Source organism: Hoplias malabaricus, chromosome 9 (genome assembly GCF_029633855.1).
Source record: "Hoplias malabaricus isolate fHopMal1 chromosome 9, fHopMal1.hap1, whole genome shotgun sequence".
Taxonomy (NCBI): domain Eukaryota; kingdom Metazoa; phylum Chordata; class Actinopteri; order Characiformes; family Erythrinidae; genus Hoplias; species Hoplias malabaricus.
Genome location: NC_089808.1, coordinates 2,708,914 through 2,730,735, shown reverse-complemented (window position 1 = coordinate 2,730,735; position 21,822 = coordinate 2,708,914). Strand labels below are relative to the sequence as shown.

Sequence of the window (21,822 nt, the reverse complement as noted above, 5' to 3'; positions counted from 1 at the left end):
CCCTTTCGTCATTCCTCGTTCATTCATCCCTCTCTTGTGTCAGTGTGTGTGAAGGGCACAGAACTGCTGGAGCTTAGCGGAACACCACGCTGCTCTCCTTCCTTATGCCAAGGGAAAGGCTCCGCTCTCTCCTTCTCCCACGCTCATTCTGTATCTCCTTTCCTTCATGAATGTCACCCCTATGCGAGGAGTGAATTTTACAAACCTTTTCCCAGGGGCTGGAAATGGAGGGAATGCCTCAAGGGCTGAAAGAGGAGGGCAGAAATCCCCTGTCCGATTCCTTCTGCCCTTCTTTCTTTTCCTCTAACTCTCCACTCTGGACGTGAGCTTCTGGGACGACAATAACAGGTTTATATTTTTATTTACTGCCTGTAATAGATTTATTTATTTACATATTTATTTATTTTTGTGGTATGTCAATCTTGTTGTTTTTTTATTATTATTTTTTATATGGTTTGTGTTATGTTACATTTTTTGTAGTCAAAGGAAATGGTTTAAAAGAGCTCTGTAGTGTTTACTATAGTGTATACTATATTTTGGGAAGGTTTGGATGGAGTTGTTGTAACTGAAAGGGTCAGAGATTTTTAATTAGACCACAGTCTACTGACCACTAGTCTAAGGTTCATTTGACTCAAAATTCTATTTGAAACTAGGAAAAGTGCATGCATTGTGGGTGACAATGACATTGTGGGTGACAGGAGTCTGAGAGAAGCCTGCAGAGAAGAGACTTGGAGAAACAGAGATAGCGTGAAGCATGGACAGGAAGTGCCAGACAGCAACAACATGACTTTGCTGATCACCCACTGCCTCACTCATGGTCCACCGCTACCATATCAGAGCGACGTCTGAAATACAACACCGGCAAAAGAACAAGACCGTTCAACAAGAACAGCAGCTGTCATATAGGGAACAACATTAATCCACCATTTTGTTTTTGTTTTTTTAAACCGTAGAAAACTTTTACTGGGACTTTATTTGGTGTAAACCCCACCCCTTGACTCACAGATCCGGCCCCTTTCTCTCTCTCTTTCTCTCTCTCTCCCCCTCTCTCTGATATTCCCCTCCTCATCTGCTGATTACACCGGGAGAAACTGTGCCTCTTCTGGTGTCTGTGCTCTCCCTGTTTGTTCCTGTCCGTCACCTTGGGTGACCGGACGGCCTACTGACGGGCGATCCTGGCACAGCAAGATGGCCGCCCTCGCCAGCTCGCTGATCCGGCAGCGCAGGGAAGTGAAGGACCCCCAGGCCAACCGGCAGATCGCCAGCAAGCGAAAGCCCTGCCCCAAGAGCAACAAGTCCCTGTGTCAAAAACAAATCCTCATTCTTATCTCCAAAGTGCGGTTATGCGGCAGCCGAGGAAGAAAACTGGAGAAGAGACCCGGTGAGTCCCAAAAGTTCCTTTGGTTTATCCTACAACACTTACCTTTCAGTATTCTACTTAAGGTTAAAATTTGTTTAAGGGAGTCCTACTTTTGTTAATGTGTGTTAAATGATATCTTTGTGGATCTATGTGGATTTGATGATGATAAGAACTAACTGCAGAACTATCAAAGGATTCATTATTACCAGCTTAGTCCCATGATAATCTTTCCGAGTGCCTGTTATGGGAGGGAGCATTAGGATGACTGTGTGGTGTAAGTGTGCTCATAAAGTCTGTGTTGAAGGAAATGGTGTATGGAATTTTTTTTCCTCATCAAATTAAAAAGGTGTGGACATGGGTTACTGGATTGTTCATATCAAGCAGATCACTTTGCCCGTTATGTATGCTGGAATTATTGCTATATACTTCACAACCTGGAATTAAAATGGATTATTTGAGGATTTGCATCATTTCATTTATAGAACATGCCTACAAGTTTGAACATCTGATTTTCGTTTTATTGTGAAGCAAACAGCAAATAGGACATAATAACAGAAAATGTCAGTGTGCATAACTACTCATCCCCCTAAAGTCAGTACTTTGTAGAGCAAATTTTTGCAGCAATTACAGCTGCAAGTTGCTTTCAAATAAGTCTCTAGGAGCTTGCCACTGGGATTTTTGCCCATTCCTCAAGGCAAAACTGCTCCTGCTCCCTCGAGTAAAATGGATTCTGCTGGTGAGAATCAATCTTCAAGTCTGACCACAGATTCTCAATTGGATTAAGGTCTGGGCTTTTGTCTAGGCCTTTTCAATACATTTACATGTTTCGCCTTTACATGCTTTAGCAGTATGCTTTGGGTCATTGTCCTATTGCAAGGTGAACCTCCGTCCTAGTCTCAAATCACTGACAGACCGAAACTGCTTTTGCTCAAGAATATCCCATCCCTCTTCCCCTTGACTCAGACCAGTTTTACAGTCCCTGCTGCTGCAAAACATCCCCACAGCATGATGATGCCACCACCATGTTTTACTGTGGGGATGGTCTTGTTGGGGTGATGAGATGTGTTGGTTTTGCACCAGACACAGCGTTCCCCACATTTGGGGAGTCTCCCACATGCCTTTTGGCGAATTCAAAATGAGCCTTCCTATTTTTGTCTGGCCACTCTTCCGTAAAGCCCAGTTCTATGGGGTGTATGGCTTATTGTGGTCGTATGGACACATCTCTGCTTGTGAACTCTGCAGCTCCTTCAGGGTTATCTTTGGTCTTTGTGCTCCCTCTCTGATTTATGCCCTACTTGCCCAGTCTAAGAGTTTTCATGGGTGGCACTCTCTTGGCAGGTTTGTTGTGGTGCCATGTTCTTTCCATTTGTTGGTAATGGATTTGATTGAGCTCCAGGGGATTTAGAAAAATAATAATAATAATAATAATGCGTAAAAAGCGAAGGGGGCTAATACTTTTGCAAGGCACTGTACATACTATCAGTTTTTTACACTCGTCCTAAACTCTTTTGACTAATACTTGAAGAACCTTGTGGAAAATTGTGGAGACTTTTCTGATACTGATGCCAATACTTCCAGTAATGGCTGATACAAAGCCAACCACTTTTCCAAGCCTAGGTTTAAACTGAAATTTTAAACTAGATTTTACGTGAAATAAATGATATATAGTGCTGAATGACACAAACACAACTATCCTACTCTTACGGTTACCACTTAGCATTGTTCAGTACTTATAAATGTTACAGCTAGTTTTCATTTACTTCTCTTTACAGTTGGGGCACTACAGAAACACTTTGCTAGATTTCTGTTTCACAGTGTTCCAGGCTAGATTTCATACACAAGCATCTAATATCTAATAACTAAAAACCCCTATCAAACCGGTATCTTCATGAAAGACATTAATTTGAGGGTGTCTGTCTGTGTCTGATGGGCTAAGGAAGAAAAGTGCTTAGTGATATGTAATTGTCCGAACTCTTCGGTTGTGTGATGTTAGTGTTTGTGAAAGCGCATGGTATTTTACAGGTGATAGATGGATTTGACAGATTGCAATCATTCAGGCACATGTAAAAATGTCACAGCTGCATTTACAAGTCCTTCATTCCCTCCATCCCTTGCCCCCCAACCTAAAAAAACAGCATGGAGAGGGTGTGCATGTGTGTGTTTGTGCTGGTTGTTGTTAGTTTGTGTAATAAACCACAATGACTCTTTTACTCTTTTGCTCTGTAACAATAAATCGATCAGTTTGCTGATGAGTTCGTATCCAGTAGGTCGTGGAGAATACAGACAGAGGCCCTTGTGTGTTTTATAACATCATAAGAGGAGTGGTGTGGAACTGAAATGTCTTTAACAGATGTGCTCATCTTTCTCCTGGGGCATGTTTACAGTTACAACGGCCAAATTGCATTTTAAACAGCTATTTATACCTGGCTTGGGCCTGCTTTAAATTTTTCGCAGAAGAATATGTTTGGATGGCCTCTCATTGTTTGCATTAATAAAACTTATACACCGACTTGGCTAATGACCTGTAATTTGAGGCTAAATAGACCTATCAATGCCCTTGTTTGCATAGCTTCAGTCTGTTAACTGCCCTGGCCAATAGAGGGAGCCACTTAGATGCCTCTGGGAGAGATCTGTGAAATATGAGAAGTGAACTGAGTCTTTTATTTAACCTTTAATTTAACCAGGCAAGTCATTAAGAACAAATCCTTATTTACAGTGGCAGCCTGGCAAGCAGCAAATGCCACTTGAGGTTCTCTCTGTCAGACTCCTTTGGCCCCTTGCCCTTAGACACAGCCAATGCTTCACTTTTATATAAAACTAATCCTGTTCTTTTCCTTATATTCCTTATTTGCTATTAACATTTGAATGTAATTATAAAAAAGAAGTACACTTATATATTATATATATAACCAGGATGGTTTTGAGAATATGTGTTTAAGACTAATTTAGATCATCACCTGGAACAGGGGTAGCATGGGGACAGAGTTTGTGTGGTAGATGTGATGTCCTGGTCTCATGCAGAAATCACAACACTGGAGATTGTATTTAATCTAAATTTATTTTTAATTGAAAGGGAAATATGTTTTAAATAAAAGGGAGTTCCACTGTTTTTCAGTGTACTCCGATTTCCTCAGAATGATGTTTTTTTAAAACAAATAGCAATAATTATATTCATACACAAGATATCATAAGGTAAAATATCCTATGCCAATTCATTAGAGCTTCACATAGGGCCCACCCTGTTCCTACCGACAGCCACATAATTTCTATTGTTCCAATCCTACACCTACACCCTAAGGTTGCTGTGGCTGTTTATGGTCTGATCAGCAACCAGCGACCTTTAACATCTATGGGTACTCAATGATCCCATCACATGAGAACCCAAACCACCCACTGTATCACTAGCTCTTCACAGAGGTGAATTAAGCCCACGACACCTCCAGAATGTTCAACAGTGAAGTCTGGCGTCCCAGACCCTCCCCCCTCCAAGCCAGCTTTGCAGTCCTACCTTACCCTGTATCAACAACCATAAATCCACACTGGCCTCCCTCATGGCTAAGGCTGAACCTAGCCCCACTTGCACCGTTAATGCATGCTCAGTGCCACCAGCTCCATGTGAATGTTACATGCTACATCACCAACCACCACAAGAGCAGCACCTCTACGGTGCATTCCCCCAACTGGGAATGTCTGTGTTCTCCTCGTACACAACCACTGACTACACCTTTAAGCTGTTACTACAAATGTTACATTTCAGAAGAAGCAACAAAAATGTAATTATTTGCTTATTTCAAAAAAAGATACCTAGATTCTGACATTTTATAAAATAAGTACACGATTATATTTTAAAAATGCTCTTAACGCTTCACAGTAAATGACAAAACAAACACAGAATATTTGCTTTGTCAGGGTCTGTTCGCTTGGGTTAGAGCTCAAATTGTTGACCTCTTGTGGTGTTTTGGACTTTCTTCATACTCAGCTGGGTGCTTCTGCTTGAGGTGGTGAAAGAGATTTGTTATTACAGGCTTCATTCGTATCTAACACTTACAATGGTTCTTGTAAATTTGATATTTTGTACCCAAACCACATCCAAACTTCTGGAATCGCTCCCCTTACAGAGTGAATTCATCCACCTCAGAGCCACTTTCCACCTTCCTCTCACTTCCTGTCACATGACTCACCTAATGAACGTATGGCAAGTTGTGAGTAACTGCATGATGTTATTATATAAAGAAGTCAGAATATCACTATTGCGTGGGTTTTCTCCCACGGTCCAAAAACACATGTTGGTAGGTGGATTGGAGACTCAAGTGACCCTTGGTGTGAGTGTGTGTCACCCTGTGAAGGACTGGCGCCCCCTCCAGGGTGTGTTCCTGAACTGGATAAACGCTTACAGACAATGAATGAATGAATATCACTATTATCACGATATTGATAATTTAATGCTTTAAAAATGATATGGCACAGCCCCAGTTGACACCATTTTCATCACGTAAGAATTGGCTAGTCCCTTCATAAATTACATAATGATACCTCCTGTGGTAGAACTCATTTAGCTCAAATCAGTGTACACACACACACACACAAACACTTGAGAGAGCCCCATCAGTATAGAGGGCTAGGCTACGTGTGCGTCATCACGTTGGGATATTGATGACAGGCTCGTGCCAAGTTCATCATGGTAATTACCAGTGAAAGCATCCTCGCGTGGCACAGCATCTGCTGCGGCACCGCACCGGCTGCCCAACTGTAATTACGCGCTAAAATACGGCATCATTCCACTGCACACACTCCTGCTTTTCCTTTGATTCTGTGGGTGTTCAGATCACTAGATGGTGCTCCAAAGTGCTGTGTGTATTGTTTTATTATGGAAATGGCAAGGGGTCTGCCTCAGCTTTTGGTGGAAGGGAATGAGCGGCTGACAGTGCTCATAGTGTTGCCTTGTCATAAGCACAGATTCGCCTGTCAGCACAAAACCCCGAGCGAGAAAGAGAGAAAGATGGAGAGAGGGAGAAAGCCCTTGGTGTGTAATTTTGCAAAGGAAATACTCCTTAGAGAGTGCTGAACTCTCTCTCCCTCCCTCCTCTCCTCTTCTCTCTATTCCTCCCTCCCCCAGGGTGAACATGAGAATTTAGACACAGTTTTACTTTAGAAGCTTTACCCTATTTGAACTCAGGTTAGCCACCTCCCAATACTCTTTGTCTGTCTGTCTCACACTCTGTCTGTCTCTGTATGTCTCTCTCTCTCTCTCTCTCTCTCTCTCTCTCTCTCTTTCTCTCTCTATGTATATATATAAATCCCCCCCCCCCCATTTGCATGCGTATCATAACCATGCATGTCTCTAGTGTGTGTTTGTGTACTTGCAGTGTACCTGTCTGATGCATGACACTTTAAGTGTGTGTAGGTGCGTCACAGACTGTCATGTCAGATTGAGTCTGTGCTAATAGACACTTGAGCACACTCAGCATTTAACAAGGTCAACATGTCTCGCAGCACTTGCCTGTGCATACACACACACAGAAAAAAAAAAACCCAAAGCTGGATGGCAAAAGACGCATAGGTGAATATAATACAACAGGATTTTAATCTTGAAGTTCCCATCCTTATTCATTCATTATCTGTAACCCATATTCAATTCAGGGTCGCGGTGGGACTACCTGGAATCATTGGGCGCAAGGCGGGAATACACCCTGGAGGGGGCGCCAGTCCTTCACAGGGCAACACACACACACACACACATTCACTCACACACTCACACCTACGGACACTGTTGAGTTGCCGATCCATCTACCAACGTGTGTTGTTGGAGCGTGGGAGGAAACCAGAGCACCCGGAGGAAACCCATGCAGACACAGGGAGAACACACCACACTCCTCACAGTCACCCGGAGGAAACCCACGCAGACACAGAAAGAACACACCACACTCCTCACAGACAGTCACCCGGAGGAAACCCACGCAGACACAGGGAGAACACACCACACTCCTCACAGACAGTCACCCGGAGGAAACCCACACAGACACAGAGAGAACACACCACACTCCTCACAGACAGTCACCCGGAGGAAACCCACACAGACACAGGGAGAGCACACCACACTCCTCACAGACAGTCACCCGGAGGAAACCCACGCAGACACAGGGAGAACACACCACACTCCTCACAGACAGTCACCCGGAGGAAACCCACACAGACACAGGGAGAACACACCACACTCCTCACAGACAGTCACCCGGAGGAAACCCACGCAGACACAGGGAGAACACACCACACTCCTCACAGACAGTCACCCGGAGGAAACCCACACAGACACAGGGAGAACACACCACACTCCTCACAGACAGTGAGGAGGAAATTTCATACACCAAACATGTATGACTTGAATGAAATATTTGTAGTGAACCATTCCTAAAATTCTGCTGATTTCATGGCCCCCCTTCAGGAAGAGACATAGTGAAACTTCATAACTTTCAGTTATGATTTCAGTTATGTTAATGAAGGTACTTGACTGGATTATTAGATGTAAATGAGAGAGGTACTGGGTTTGTGTTAGAGGTGCTGCATTTATAATCTGTTAGTTATCTGTCCTACAATGTAATCCCTACAATACCTCTTAAAATATCTCTGAAACCAAATGTATTTCCAGAGGATTAAGGTTTCCCCCTTTGTATCCAATTAAACTACAGCACAACATACTGCAATGACAGCCCCCTCTGCACTTCTCTCTCTCCCAGTGGCTCTCTCTGTGTGGTAGGTGTGAGGGGTCACTGTGACTGCTCAGTCCTGAATGATTTATTGATTGAGTTTTTGATCTTTCAGTGCACACTGATTTATCTTCTTCTACAGACAGGAGTTTGGGGACCACAGCATGGAACAAGCATGCCCTGTTAGGAATGAGTTGTGTGTGAAAGTGAGAGGCCTCGTCTCTTTGGTCCCAGGTGTTGGGGCTGATTTGAGGACACACAAAAGCAGATATGCTAACACAAACGTACACAGATGCGAGCTTCCAGAAATGTTTCACCACTTGTGCCAAAGAATAATCAGCGTAAGAACAGTCCCCAACAATCACACACACACGCATGCACACACACAAACAAACACCACAAAGGTGATGACATTTCAGTGACATTTAAACTGTATCAGAATACAGTGGAGCACTTGAGTCACCTCTGCATAATGAAACCAGAGAATGACCTGTAACCTTCACACAACATCTAACCTTAAACTGATGTGTCTAGAAGTGTGTTTATAAACCTAAGGGCTAGTACACACTTTCTCTGCCCCCCCGCCCTCTCTTAGCATCTCTCTTGTTATTCGCTCACCAGTTTACATACGGATACTATATGTTTTGATATGTTTATATAGAACAGGGTGAGTCAAAAGACGCAGGACACGTTTTTTTCATGTGCTACATGACCATGTTTCCATTGGAATACAATTTGTCCTTGATCCAATTTGACGGCTTTCAAGATGGCCGTCATTTTTCTGACAAAGCCTAAAAGATAGGCCCCTCACCCATTACTTTCTGGAGATACTCCACGGCTCCTAAACAGAGAACGCACTTTCTTATTGGTCATCACTTTTATTAAGCCAATCAGCTGCCAGAGTGTCCATCATTTAGTGATGCAGCCAATGTTGAATTACTTTGATTAAAAAAAAAAGTTTGATCCTCAAATTAATTTAATGTAGTTTTTTCATTACACATTAAAAAATCCCATTAGATAATTCATTTAATATATAAGACTTATACGATTATACAGGGTGGGCCATTTATATGGATACACATTAATAAATTGATGAAGAATTACCCCACTATTTTTGTACCCCATATACCACACCATACCATCAAGATGTACAGCACCTGAAACTGATACTGGAAGCCTGTGCTAGCATTTCTCCTGCGGTGTTGCTATCAGTGTGTGAAGAGTGGGAGAAGAGGGTTGCATTGACAATCCAACACAATGGGCAGCACTTTGAACACATTTTATAAGTGGTCAGAAACTTGTAAATAACTCATGAAAGAATAAAGTTACGTTAAAACCAAGCACACTATTGTTTTCTTGTGAAATTCCCAATAAGTTTGATGTGTCACATGACCCTCTTCCCATTGAAAAAACAAACGTTGGATCCAAAATGGCCGACATTAAAATGGCCGCCATAGTCACCCATATACTAATGTGCCACAAACAGGAAGTTAATATCACTAACAATTCCCATTTTATTAAGGTGTATCCATATAAATGTAATATAAAATATCCATATTTAATATAATATAAGGTTAAAATATTAAATATTTATTTGAGCTGTTTGTGAAGACACCATTAGTTTACTTTGTTATAAAAAAAAGAATTTATGCAGCGGTTTGGATTCAGGCAATTTCTTTCTCACTGCAAGGTATTCAGTGTGGAGCTGATACACCGGGCTGAGTTTACTTGAAGTGTGCTTGGGTCAGGACTCTGGATCGGCAGATTTTCTGTTAAAAGACTCGGATAGGGATAGGGGCAAAAAAATGTATGTATACATATTAACCTACTGTATGCTGCTTTTTTGTTGTGGTCTGTAACTTCGTTTTATGCGCAGACACAGTGATACTGAGATTGACCATCTGATGTCCGTATTGTACGGTAAATTATACCTTTGTTTGCTCTCTCCCCCGTTTTTATTCCTCTTTTGATATAAATCCCCAATTTCACTGACAGTGAAAGACAGGGAAAGAAACACAGACACCTGTTTTGCATCTAATCTAAGAAAGAACCTAATTAGACTGTCACACACACTCTCCACCGAGTGCGTTGTGGCCTGGTGTGGGGGTCTCATTGTTTTTTCTGTTCAGGGTATTCGGTTTTATACATAGGCTCAATTTCAAACCCATTCTGTACACACACACACAATCCCTGCCAGGGCTTAACACCTGTTGTGGGCTTAAAAGCCCATACGTAAGGTAGGGCTGTGTGTGTGTGTGTGTTATATGAGCTTCGTCGAGTTTTACTAGGAGTGCTTTCATTGTGAAAACAGGTGTGTATGTGACAGAAAGGAACGGCATCTCCATTGTTACCAAAAACACATGCACATTGGCATAGAAGCATCTTGGTGTGTGCTTTAAATACACGTTGACCCCATTTGAAGTGTGAATAAACATATTCCTAAGAGGATGTCTGGCACCAGTACCATGTGTCTGAGAGAGAGAGGGAGGGAATGAGAATGTGTGAATCACTAAGAGGTCAGCTTTCCTTTCCAAGGTCTTTCCATTTTAGTTATGGCCTCACTTTATCCAAATGATTTACACTTGGTTCCGCTGGTCACACAGGGTCAGCTATATATTTATTAAAATGTATATTGCTGACACTATGCATTAACATACATTTAGGATTTTAAAAAAAAACTACAGCATATTGTGTCAGTGCTAAACCTTTTGATGTTTTATTCTGTGCTCTATCTTATGTTAATTGGCACAGTTCTGAGATCAGACGAACATTTTCTGTAGTTTTGTGTGTTCATGTTTCTCCAGTGTTTTGTTTACATCGTGTTCATACATGTATTCACGTTATAAACTTTAAGCTTATCCATCTTGCCTTATCCGAGCCTGTGTTTAGTAATAATCAATATCCATATCATCATTGGCCATGAAGTATTTAGAACGAGCCACCCTTAGGGTGCAGTACTCCTCTATGTACTTATAGATTTCGTTTACAGTTCTGCAGTAATGTAGAGCTGAAGTATTTACGAGTATGATTTTCATTTACTGTAAGAAACTGAGTCATCCCCTCTTTCTGGTCAACCTCCATGTCACAGCAGACCACTCAGCTCTGCTCTCAGACACAGCCCTTACCTGACCCATCAGGCCCATGCTGTCAGTGTCAGGAGATGTGCGAGTTATGTGAGGGCAGTAGGAGTGCAGGAGAGTGATGGACGGGGACATTATGCTATTGCGCTTTTATAAGCTGCTGCTCTTTGCTGGCTTTGCTGGCCTACCACAGGATGATTGGCTCTGTATATTTCACATTTAGGGCACTAGAAATCCATCTTTCCATAGTCCAATTTGTTTAGTCCTTTGTGTGCACCTTTAAACAGTATACATTTTTGTATTAAAGGAGTGTGGTGTGTTCTCCCTGTGTCTGTGTGGGTTTCCTCCGGGTGACTGTCTGTGAGGAGTTGGTGTGTTCTCCCTGTGTCTGCGTGGGTTTCCTCCGGGTGACTGTCTGTGAGGAGTGTGGTGTGTTCTCCCTGTGTCTGCGTGGGTTTCCTCCGGGTGACTGTCTGTGAGGAGAGTGGTATGTTCTCCCCGTGTCTGCGTGGGTTTCCTCCCGGTGCTCCGGTTTCCTCCCACAGTCCAAAAACACACGTTGGTAAGTGGATTGGCGACTCAAAAGTGTCCGTAGGTGTGAGTGTGTGTTGCCCTGTGAGGGATTGTCGCCCCCTCCAGGGTGTATTCCTGCCTTGCGCCCAATGATTCCAGGTAGGCTCTGGACACACCGTGACCCTGAACTGGATAAGCGCTTACAGATAATGAATGAATGAATGTTCAAGGTGGAAGAGGGCATTTAAGAAGTTATAATTCTCAAATTTTCAGTTTAACCTTAAAAGGTGTGACTAACATCTGACTGTGTGGAGGCAAAACTATTTCCAGAATCATTGCTCTCTTTAAAGTGGAACAGAAAATGAAAGGCAGAAACTGAATTTTGTTTTTATTAATAAAATAAAATAAAATTAATAAACCAGAAAACTTGGCCACACAGTCTATTAAACACTCTCCTGTGGAGTCATGTATAAAGATGTAAGCATCACAAGTGGCTCTGTTTCTCTCCTTCACCTCCTCTGTTAATGTATATGTAACTAGTGAAAGGAAAACTGTCGGTAATGGCTCACTATTCACTATTCCTTATATTATCCACTACTTATTACAAGTGAATCATTTGGGACACTGACTTACGCAGGATTTTTAAAAATTTCCCTTTTAACCAAAAAACGGCAGTAAATTATTGGTAATTTATTTTCTAGTGCACATGGGTTGTACACTACTTTTTACAGTGCATTGTGGGAAGTTTTTGGACATTATTACAAAATGGAGGAACCAAAAACATGGATATAATCAGCCAAAAGTGTAACATTTAGTGGCACGCTAGCTTAGTGCAGCTAGTTTAGTGGCACAGCAACACATCAAGAAAGTGCAGCTATTACCAATCCAACAAGAAGGCATCCATCTTGAATCTATATGTCTCCTCCAACTCAATCCACTGAGTGAAAATGAGTCAAATATTAACCTTTTGTAAGGACTCTCGTAGGCTTTCTTTTTCTCCTCTTGTTCCTCTGACTACTCAATCTCTGCCATAACGTCTGTACTGGGAAAATGAGCAAGCTGCTTCTTGTAGCAAGCTGAACACTTGTAGTAGCTCTTATGTGAGAGGTGTGCCATTAAGTTCCACCATTCTTGTGAGAATTCCCAGTCCTGTGGTGCTGATTTTGGGGCTGTATTGGGGCAGCAATGACAGAGGTGCTATTCTCACTATTCCAGGTCGGTGGAGCATTTTAGAGCTGTGATTATAAGGTAAAATATATGGTATAGAGTTCATTTAACACAGAGCTCATTTAACATGCCATTGGCCTCACGCTGATTGGCTGACAGTTTTCTCTAACGTTTGAATTTTGAACACAAAAAACCTGTTAATTCAGATATCATATATTATAAAATATCAGCAGAACTCTGCCAAATTGCAAGTGTAAATATTGAACTATAACAAGAACTCTGCTGTCTGTTTAAATAATATGAATCACAACAGGTAGGTATTGCAGTCACACAGCTCCGGGGACCTGGAGATTGTGGGTTCGAGTCCCACTCTGCGTGACTGTCTGTGAGGAGTGTGGTGTGTTCTCCCTATGTCTGTGTGGGTTTCCTCTGGGTGACTGTCTGTGAGGAGTGTGGTGTGTTCTTTCTGTGTCTGCATGGGTTTCCTCCGGGTGACTGTCTTTGAGGAGTGTGGTGTGTTCTCCCTGTGTCTGTGTGGGTTTCCTCTGGGTGACTGTCTGTGAGGAGTGTGGTGTGTTCTCCCTGTGTCCGCGTGGGTTTCCTCTGGGTGACTGTCTGTGAGGAGTGTGGTGTGTTCTCCCTGTGTCCGCGTGGGTTTCCTCTGGGTGACTGTCTGTGAGGAGTGTGGTGTGTTCTCCCTGTGTCTGTGTGGGTTTCCTCTGGGTGACTGTCTGTGAGGAGTGTGGTGTGTTCTCCCTGTGTCTGTGTGGGTTTCCTCTGGGTGACTGTCTGTGAGGAGTGTGGTGTGTTCTCCCTGTGTCCGCGTGGGTTTCCTCCGGGTGACTGTCTGTGAGGAGTGTGATGTGTTCTCTCTGAGTCTGCATGGGTTTCCTCCAGGTGCTCCGGTTTCCTCCCACGCTCCAAAGACACACGTTGGTAGGTGGATTGGAGACTCAAAAGTGTCCATAGGTTTGAGTGTGTGAGTGAATGTGCGAGTGTGTTTCACCCTGTGAAGGACTTGCGCCCCCTCCAGGGTGTATTCCCACCTTGTGCCCAATGATTCCAGGTACTGACCCTGAACTAGATAAAGGTTACAGATAATGAATGCTCTTGACATTTTGTGAAAAGTATAGCAGCAGCATTCTGTGGAGCTACACTTATGAAATCCCTGCTTAATAAAAATGTGCGATGATGCCACAACCATCCGTGGCCTGGGAGTGAAAGAGGGAAAGCACAAAAGCCCCCTCTGTGCTTGTTTAGGACGTACCTCTACAGTGATGGCTATGGTTGGCAGTAGTTTGAAAATATGCAGTGAATGTCTCTGAGGAAGCACTTACTAGCGTTCATCTTACTACCACTTTGTATTTGGTAGAGATTAGTGGGTGGACCACAGAGGGCTCTAGCAGTGATACAAAACATTGAACAACACTGGTTTACTTTGCTGTCTTATATTCATTTCCTAAACTGTCACACACACACTGGTCAAAATCAAAATAATATATTGTTCAGCATATTTTGTTTACGTTATTTCTTGTATATTAAGAACACAAGTGTTCTGATTCTGAATTGGCCTATTAAGATCGGTGTGTGTGTGTGTGTGTGTGTGTGTGTGTGTGTGGTGATTTGTCTGGAGTGTTGAGCATCTTGGCTTGGCTCCAGTGTGTGAGATTGATGACACAGTAAAGTGAAGGACACGTCATACACCTGAGCTTCTCATCCTCAGGGAGAACAGACATATCCGCACATCATGCACATGACGCATACAGATGGACAGAATGCGGTAATCAGCAAGGTGCGCCACAAACACATACACACATAGAGTCTCTCCCACACACACACACACACACACACACACACACACACACACTACAACATTCGGTAAACAAATCATGCATAAACTCAAAGCTCAGTAGGAAATCCTCTGCACTTCTGTACACACACCAATACACTCCAGTGCCTTTTATTCTTACACACACAATTGAACATTACCACATTGCAAGGCTACCATAAGCTCTCTGTTCAATCCCTACTAAAAAAATTCATCACATCTCTCTCTCTCTCTCTCTCTCTCTCTCTCTCTCTCTCTCTCTCTCTCTCTCTCTTAGGAGAAGGAATAAAAGAGGATGGAAAAAAACTGGAACAGTCTTTCATCCTCTAATATGAATATAGCGGAAATGTGTGTGTATTGATCTTGAAATTGTGTTTTGCATGAGTGTAGATGCTATTCCTGTTTCATTACCTCAATCATACAGGCTTAACTTTAGGGGCCATCTCATAAAAATCCAAGTCTCCTTTTATGAGATAAAAATGTGAAGTATGTAAACACAATCTTTATAAACTATATTTATAACTATATATAAGGGATTTCATCATGAATATTTTAAAAAATGTTTAATACACAGCTGTTCAACTGAAACAGTTCTGTCTAGCTGTTCTTGTTGGAGTTAAAAATTAGTTTTAGAAACATGAAGGCATAGGCGGCACGGTGGCGCGGCAGGTAGGTGTCGCAGACACAAAGCTCCAGAGTCCTGCTCTGGGTGACTGCCTGTGAGGAGTGTGGTGTGTTCTCTGTGTCTGCGTGGGTTTCCTCCGGGTGACTGTCTGTGAGGAGTGTGGTGTGTTCTCCCTGTGTCTGCATGGGTTTCCTCTGGGTGACTGTCTGTGAGGAGTGTGGTGTGTTCTCCCTGTGTCTGCGTGGGTTTCCTCCGGGTGACTGTCTGTGAGGAGTGTGGTGTGTTCTCCCTGTGTCTGTGTGGGTTTCCTCTGGGTGACTGTCTGTGAGGAGTGTGGTGTGTTCTCCCTGTGTCTGCGTGGGTTTCCTCCGGGTGACTGTCTGTGAGGAGTGTGGTGTGTTCTCCCTGTGTCTGCATGGGTTTCCTCCGGGTGCCCCGGTTTCCTCCCACAGTCCAAAAACACACATTGGTAGGTGGATTGGTGACTCAAAAGTGTCCGTAGGTGTGAGTTTGTGAGTGTGTGTTGCCCTGTGAAGGACTGGCGCCCCCTCCAGGGTGTATTCCCGCCCTGCGCTCACTCTCCCTTGCTCTCCAAAAAAAAACCCAGTGCACCCTTCTAGAAATCAGTCGTGTTGAATAAGCATTAAATATTTGATAAAAGTATAAATTAACCTTAAAAGATCAATTTAAAAAGTACAGAAATGTACAAATACTGAAGAAAAGGCTTGTGATAAACCTATGATAAAAAGAGTTTGTTTTGTTTTAATCTAATGTGAATTTGCTTTAAATACAGAAAGATAAATATATTGGTTATTAATAACGGTATCAGCTGCTCCAAGGTGCTAAATATTGTATGGCCCAATACATTCAAAAGTGGTACATCCCCACTCAACAGTGGCTGAAACGGGTTATTTAGACAGAGAAAGAAATGTGCTGTCTTGTTAAATCCTTGTGGTATTTTGATCAAAGAAATGTGCTGTCTTGTTTAATCCTTGTGGTATTTTGACCAAATCATGTCACAGATTATTTGTTAAGACCCCAATTAGCTATGTTAACTTGGAAAAAGGCGTATATGTCCCCTTTAAAAATTAGACTGAATAGGGACCACATACTCTAATAAAACCAAGCTGAATACCCAAGTTGTCAGATGAGTAGCAGTACGGAACCGCAGAAAGATTTCTGTGATCATTTCCACCAAGCACGTCAAGCCCTAATTACCACACTCCTCTGTTTTCTTTCCTGTCAAATCCTTTTCATTGTAAACAATCAAGAAGAAAACTTTGCTGAAAGAAGAGAAAATGGTAACAGCATCTTAATTGGCTCTCCAGATTAAATCATTGTGAAAGATAAAAAAAAATACCATTTAACTTCATAATTAAGACAAGATTCATTATAGAAATAAATCATGCTTCAAATTTAAATGACCATTTTTGAAAATGTTTTATATCCAAAATTGTAACTTATGGATTTACAGTGTTTGTGATTAAAATCTTGCTTTATTTTACACATATTTTAAATTCAGACACACATTGAAGCTGTCATTGTGGATTGTGTTAGATACTGAGTTACTCACCAGAAAATTAGAGCTTTAAGAAACACTGTGTAGCATTTTTACCTTAAATTGACAGCTTCAGAATGATAAGGAGATTACCGCCGCTCTCAGAGCTCTTAATATTGGACTGACTTTACTCAGTAGACACTGAGGGAGCATGAGTCTGTTTATCACTAGAAGCCCGAAAGCCAGTTGTGATCAATGTGAATATCCCTCTGCTCAGTTGTGTGTGTGCGTGAGTGTGCGTGAGAGACAAAATAAAAATACAACAACAATTCTTACATAGTATTACTTTAAATGTGATGATGAATATTTTCTCGAACTTCCCCTGGGGATCAATAAAGTATCTATCTATCTATCTATCTATCTATCGTCTGTCTGTCTGTCTGTCTGTCTGTCTGTCTGTCTATCTATCTATCTATCTATCTATCTATCTATCTATCTATCTACCCATCTGTCTATCTATCTATCTATCTATCTATCTATCTATCTATCTATCTATCTATCTATCTATCTATCTATCTACCCATCTGTCTGTCTGTCTATCTATCTATCTATCTATCTATCTATCTATCTATCTATCTATCTATCTATCATTTTAATCATAACATACTTTTAAACTGAGGATGTTTCCTCACCATTTGCTAGTTCTTCAGTCGGTTTGTGAGCTGTAAATCAGTCCAAGGTTTTACAAAGCCCCCGGTGTCAGTAAATATTTATATATTTAAAGAAAAATAACTCTCTTTCTGCATCAGGAGGTGCTTAGTCTGCGGAGAGACGCCTCCAAACATTGAAAAGCATGAACCGAAGTGAGGATGTTGCTCTATTCCTGCTCCATAGCTGGGAAATATTGACCTATTTTTCAGATTACTCATTACTTAATGTGAAACTGACTGTGAGTTAAGGTGGAAGTTGAGAATCGACTTATGTTAAGAGTCCTAAAGCCAACGCTCTATGTACAGAATGTGAGATCAGCTAAACATTAAGGGGTTGGTTTCTTAGACAGGGATTAAAATGAATCCAGGGTGTTTATTCTCTCTCTCTCTCTCTCTCTCTCTCTCTCTCTCTCTCTCTCTCTCCTAAATCTTGACAATACATAGTGTTTTAGACTGTCTGGTGCTGTTTAACTCACAAACACCTGCTCTGAATCTAAAACAGCAACCTAAGTAAAACTCCACAGTCGTCACACCAGCGTCACATACACACCTGTATTCCTACCATGTACACACTCTTAGTCAAACTCTCCCAAGTGACAAAGCTCTGTGTTTAAGCACAGTTCTGGATAGTCCCTAGTCAAAGAAATATTTCCCATTTCTCCCTCAACAAAACTAAAATACCTTTAAATATGTGAAATATTAGTATATTATTAATTTAGATGCTCAGTTAAAGGTTGATGTATGCACAGGTTTTGGTCTAAATCCAGCCTCAAATATTATTACGTCCATTGTTGTGTCCCTACAGAAAACAAATATAGTATTCATGTGACATCAGGAGGCAGTGCCTTGCTAATATCAGCAGAAAATGTTGATCCTGATTTTGCAAAGAAATCCAGATTGCTGTTTGTGTGATGTCAGTTGTGAGTTAAAAGTGTTAAATTTTTTGAGCCAATGGTGTAGATGGTTTCATTTCGCAGGGCCAGGTAACAGGTTGGAGCACAAGGACATCACCCTAACCAAATTTCCAAAGTCATGATAGCTCATTACCAACCTATAGTCATGTTCAGAAGGCCAATGCCATGTTTATCTTCTAATACATACTGTGAACTATACATTTTTAAGTTTTTGTGACTTTGTCCTCAACAGATAGTAGCATGAGGCTATATTAATGTTCTCATGATGATGATTGGGCGGCACGGTGGCGTAGCAGGTAGGTGTCGCTGTCACAGCTCCAGGGACCTGGAGGTTGTGGGTTTGATTCCCGCTTTACACACACAGATGACCTCCACATGCAACCTCAAACAAATAGACTACACACACTCATAGGCCTCATACACTCATACACACACCAATCCCAGATAAACATTGTCCTGGACAGAGATTTCCCCGTTTCTCTAAGCAGGGAATCTTCATTCATGTTTGAATGCTTTTTGATTATAGAACATGTCTACATTTCATTTATTATTTCAATTACCAAATAAACACATTCAGGAAAGCCATTCCAAAGTGGTAGAAGCATGCAGTTTGACCAGAAGCAGCCAAGCTTTGACATATAAATGCCTAGTGATATTTCTTTCTCAAGAGTTATTAATTTCAATGCTTATGTTAAGATGAGGAGCGGAGCAGCAGGTAGGTGTCACAGTCACACAGCTCCAGGGACCTGGAGGTTGTGGGTTCGATTCCCACTCCGGGTGACTGTCTGTGAGGAGTGTGGTGTGTTCTCTCTGTGTCTGCGTGGGTTTCCTCCGGGTGACTGTCTGTGAGGAGTGTGGTGTGTTCTCTCTGTGTCTGCGTGGGTTTCCTCTGGGTGACTGTCACTGAGGAGTGTGGTGTGTTCTCCCTGTGTCTGTGTGGGTTTCCTCTGGTTGACTGTCTGTGAGGAGTGTGGTGTGTTCTCCCTGTGTCTGCGTGGGTTTCCTCCGAGTGACTGTCTGTGAGGAGTGTGGAGTGTTCTCTCTGTGTCTGTGTGGGTTTCCTCCGGGTGACTGTCTGTGAGGAGTGTGGTGTGTTCTCCCTGTGTCTGCGTGGGTTTCCTCTGGGTGACTGTCTGTGAGGAGTGTGGTGTGTTCTCTCTGTGTCTGCGTGGGTTTCCTCCGGGTGACTGTCTGTGAGGTGTGTGGTGTGTTCTCCCTGTGTCTGAGTGGGTTTCCTCCAGGTGACTGTCTGTGAGGAATGTGGTGTGTTCTCCCCGTGTCTGTGTTGGTTTCCTCTGGGTGACTGTCTGTGAGGAGTGTGGTGTGTTCTCCCTGTGTCTGCGTGGGTTTCCTCTGGGTGACTGTCTGTGAGGAGTTGGTGTGTTCTCCCCGTGTCTGCGTGGGTTTCCTCCGGGTGACTGTCTGTGAGGAGTTGGTGTGTTCTCCCCGTATCTGCGTGGGTTTCCTTCGGGTGACTGTCTGTGAGGAGTGTGGTGTGTTCTCCCTGTGTCTGCGTGGGTTTCCTCCGGGTGACTGCCTGTGAGGAGTTGGTGAGTTCTCCCCGTGTCTGCGTGGGTTTCCTCCGGGTGACTGTCTGTGAGGAGTGTGGTGTGTTCTCCCCGTGTCTGTGTGGGTTTCCTCCGGGTGACTGTCTGTGAGGAGTGTGGTGTGTTCTCTCTGTGTCTGCGTGGGTTTCCTCTGGGTGACTGTCTGTGAGGAGTGTGGTGTGTTCTCCCTGTGTCTGTGTGGGTTTCCTCTGGTTGACTGTCTGTGAGGAGTGTGGTGTGTTCTCCCTGTGTCTGCGTGGGTTTCCTCCGAGTGACTGTCTGTGAGGAGTGTGGTGTGTTCTCTCTGTGTCTGTGTGGGTTTCCTCCGGGTGCTCCGGTTTGCTCCCACAGTCCAAATACACACGTAGGTAGGTGAATTGGCGACTCAAAAGTGTCTGTAGGTGTGAGTGAATGTGTAAGTGTGTGTCTGTGTTGCCCTGTGAAGGACTGGCGCCCCCTCTAGGGTGTATACCCACCTTGCGCTCAATGATTCCAGGTAGGCTCTGGACCTTCAGGGTCGCGGTGGGTCCAGAGCCTACCTGGAATCATTGGGCGCAAGGCGGGTATACACCCTAGAGGGGGCGCCAGTCCTTCACAGGGCAACACACACACACACCCATTCACTCACACACTAAGACCTACGGACACTTTTGAGTCGCCAATCCACCTACCTACGTGTGTATTTGGACTGTGGGAGCAAACCGGAGCACCCGGAGGAAACCCACACAGACACAGAGAGAACACACCACACTCCTCACAGACAGTCACTCGGAGGAAACCCACGCAGACACAGGGAGAACACACCACACTCCTCACAGACAGTCACCCGGAGGAAACCCACGCAGACACAGGGAGAACACACCACTCTCCTCACAGACAGTCACCCGGAGCGGGACTCAAACCCACAACCTCCAGGTCCCTGTAGCTGTGTGACTGCGACACTTACCGGCTGCACCACCGTGCCGCCCCAATGGTGAAACAATATTACTTTAAATTTATTACACTCCGACATGTAAACTGGGTCCACTTCAAATCCACTGTTTTAACAATGCTCTTGCCAGATGTTAGTAAACTGTCATGTAATGACAGTAAATATATTAATGTAATACAGTGTTCCCTCGTTTATCGCGGGTGTTACGTTCCAGAACCACCTGCGATAAACGAACATCCGCGAAGTAGGGGCGTTATATATACACTTTTACGCTGAATAAACCTTTCCCATTCCCTTAATAACCATTCGTTTCTGAGAGTAAATATGCAGTATTTACTGTAATTCGTAATATTTTATGATTTACAACATTATTGTTAGAATTATTATTTTGAATATATTTTTATACATTTTGGGATTTTTTTCATGTTAAAAATCATCAAATAAATATATTTTATTTATATAAATATTTATTTATATAAATTATACATAAACAGCGAAAATCCACAAATTATTTTTCACATTAATTAATTAATATTTTATAAAAACCCGCGATGCACTGAAGGTGAAGCGCGAAGTGGCGAGGGACGACTGTATAATTTCTTTTGTATGGAATCGATGTACGGGTAAAGTTTCTATTATATATATATAAAGAAGTTGTGACTTGATTTGGTAAATATAGGGTTTTTTATAAAGGGAGTGAGTGAGCTTTTCTGCTGGAATTCCTCAGGGTACTGTAATTGCTGGCATAACAGACATTAGCTGAGACTCTGGAGGTCTGCTCATAGAATGATTACTATGGCTTGAGTTCTCTCTCTCTCTCTCTCTCTCTCTCTCTCTCTCTCCCCAATTGCACTCTGGGCCCCCTGTGATGTCTGTGCTGATGGGAGTCGCCACTCTGCACTTTCAGGGACTCCCTAGTCAGCAGAAAGTGTAATGCAGGGGGAA

The 21,822-nt window shown here is 42.9% G+C and overlaps 1 protein-coding gene across 1 annotated transcript in view; it reads left to right on the top strand.

Moving 5' to 3' along the window:
• Positions 1-1,146: 1,146 nt before the first annotated feature.
• The window catches only part of fgf11a (fibroblast growth factor 11a), a 97,906-nt gene continuing 77,230 nt past the window's right edge, over positions 1,147-21,822 (top strand). The window contains exon 1 of the mRNA XM_066680758.1: positions 1,147-1,381. Within this exon, the coding sequence (XP_066536855.1) occupies positions 1,189-1,381 (193 nt within the window). The 5' untranslated portion in view covers positions 1,147-1,188. The remainder of the gene's footprint in view (positions 1,382-21,822) is intronic.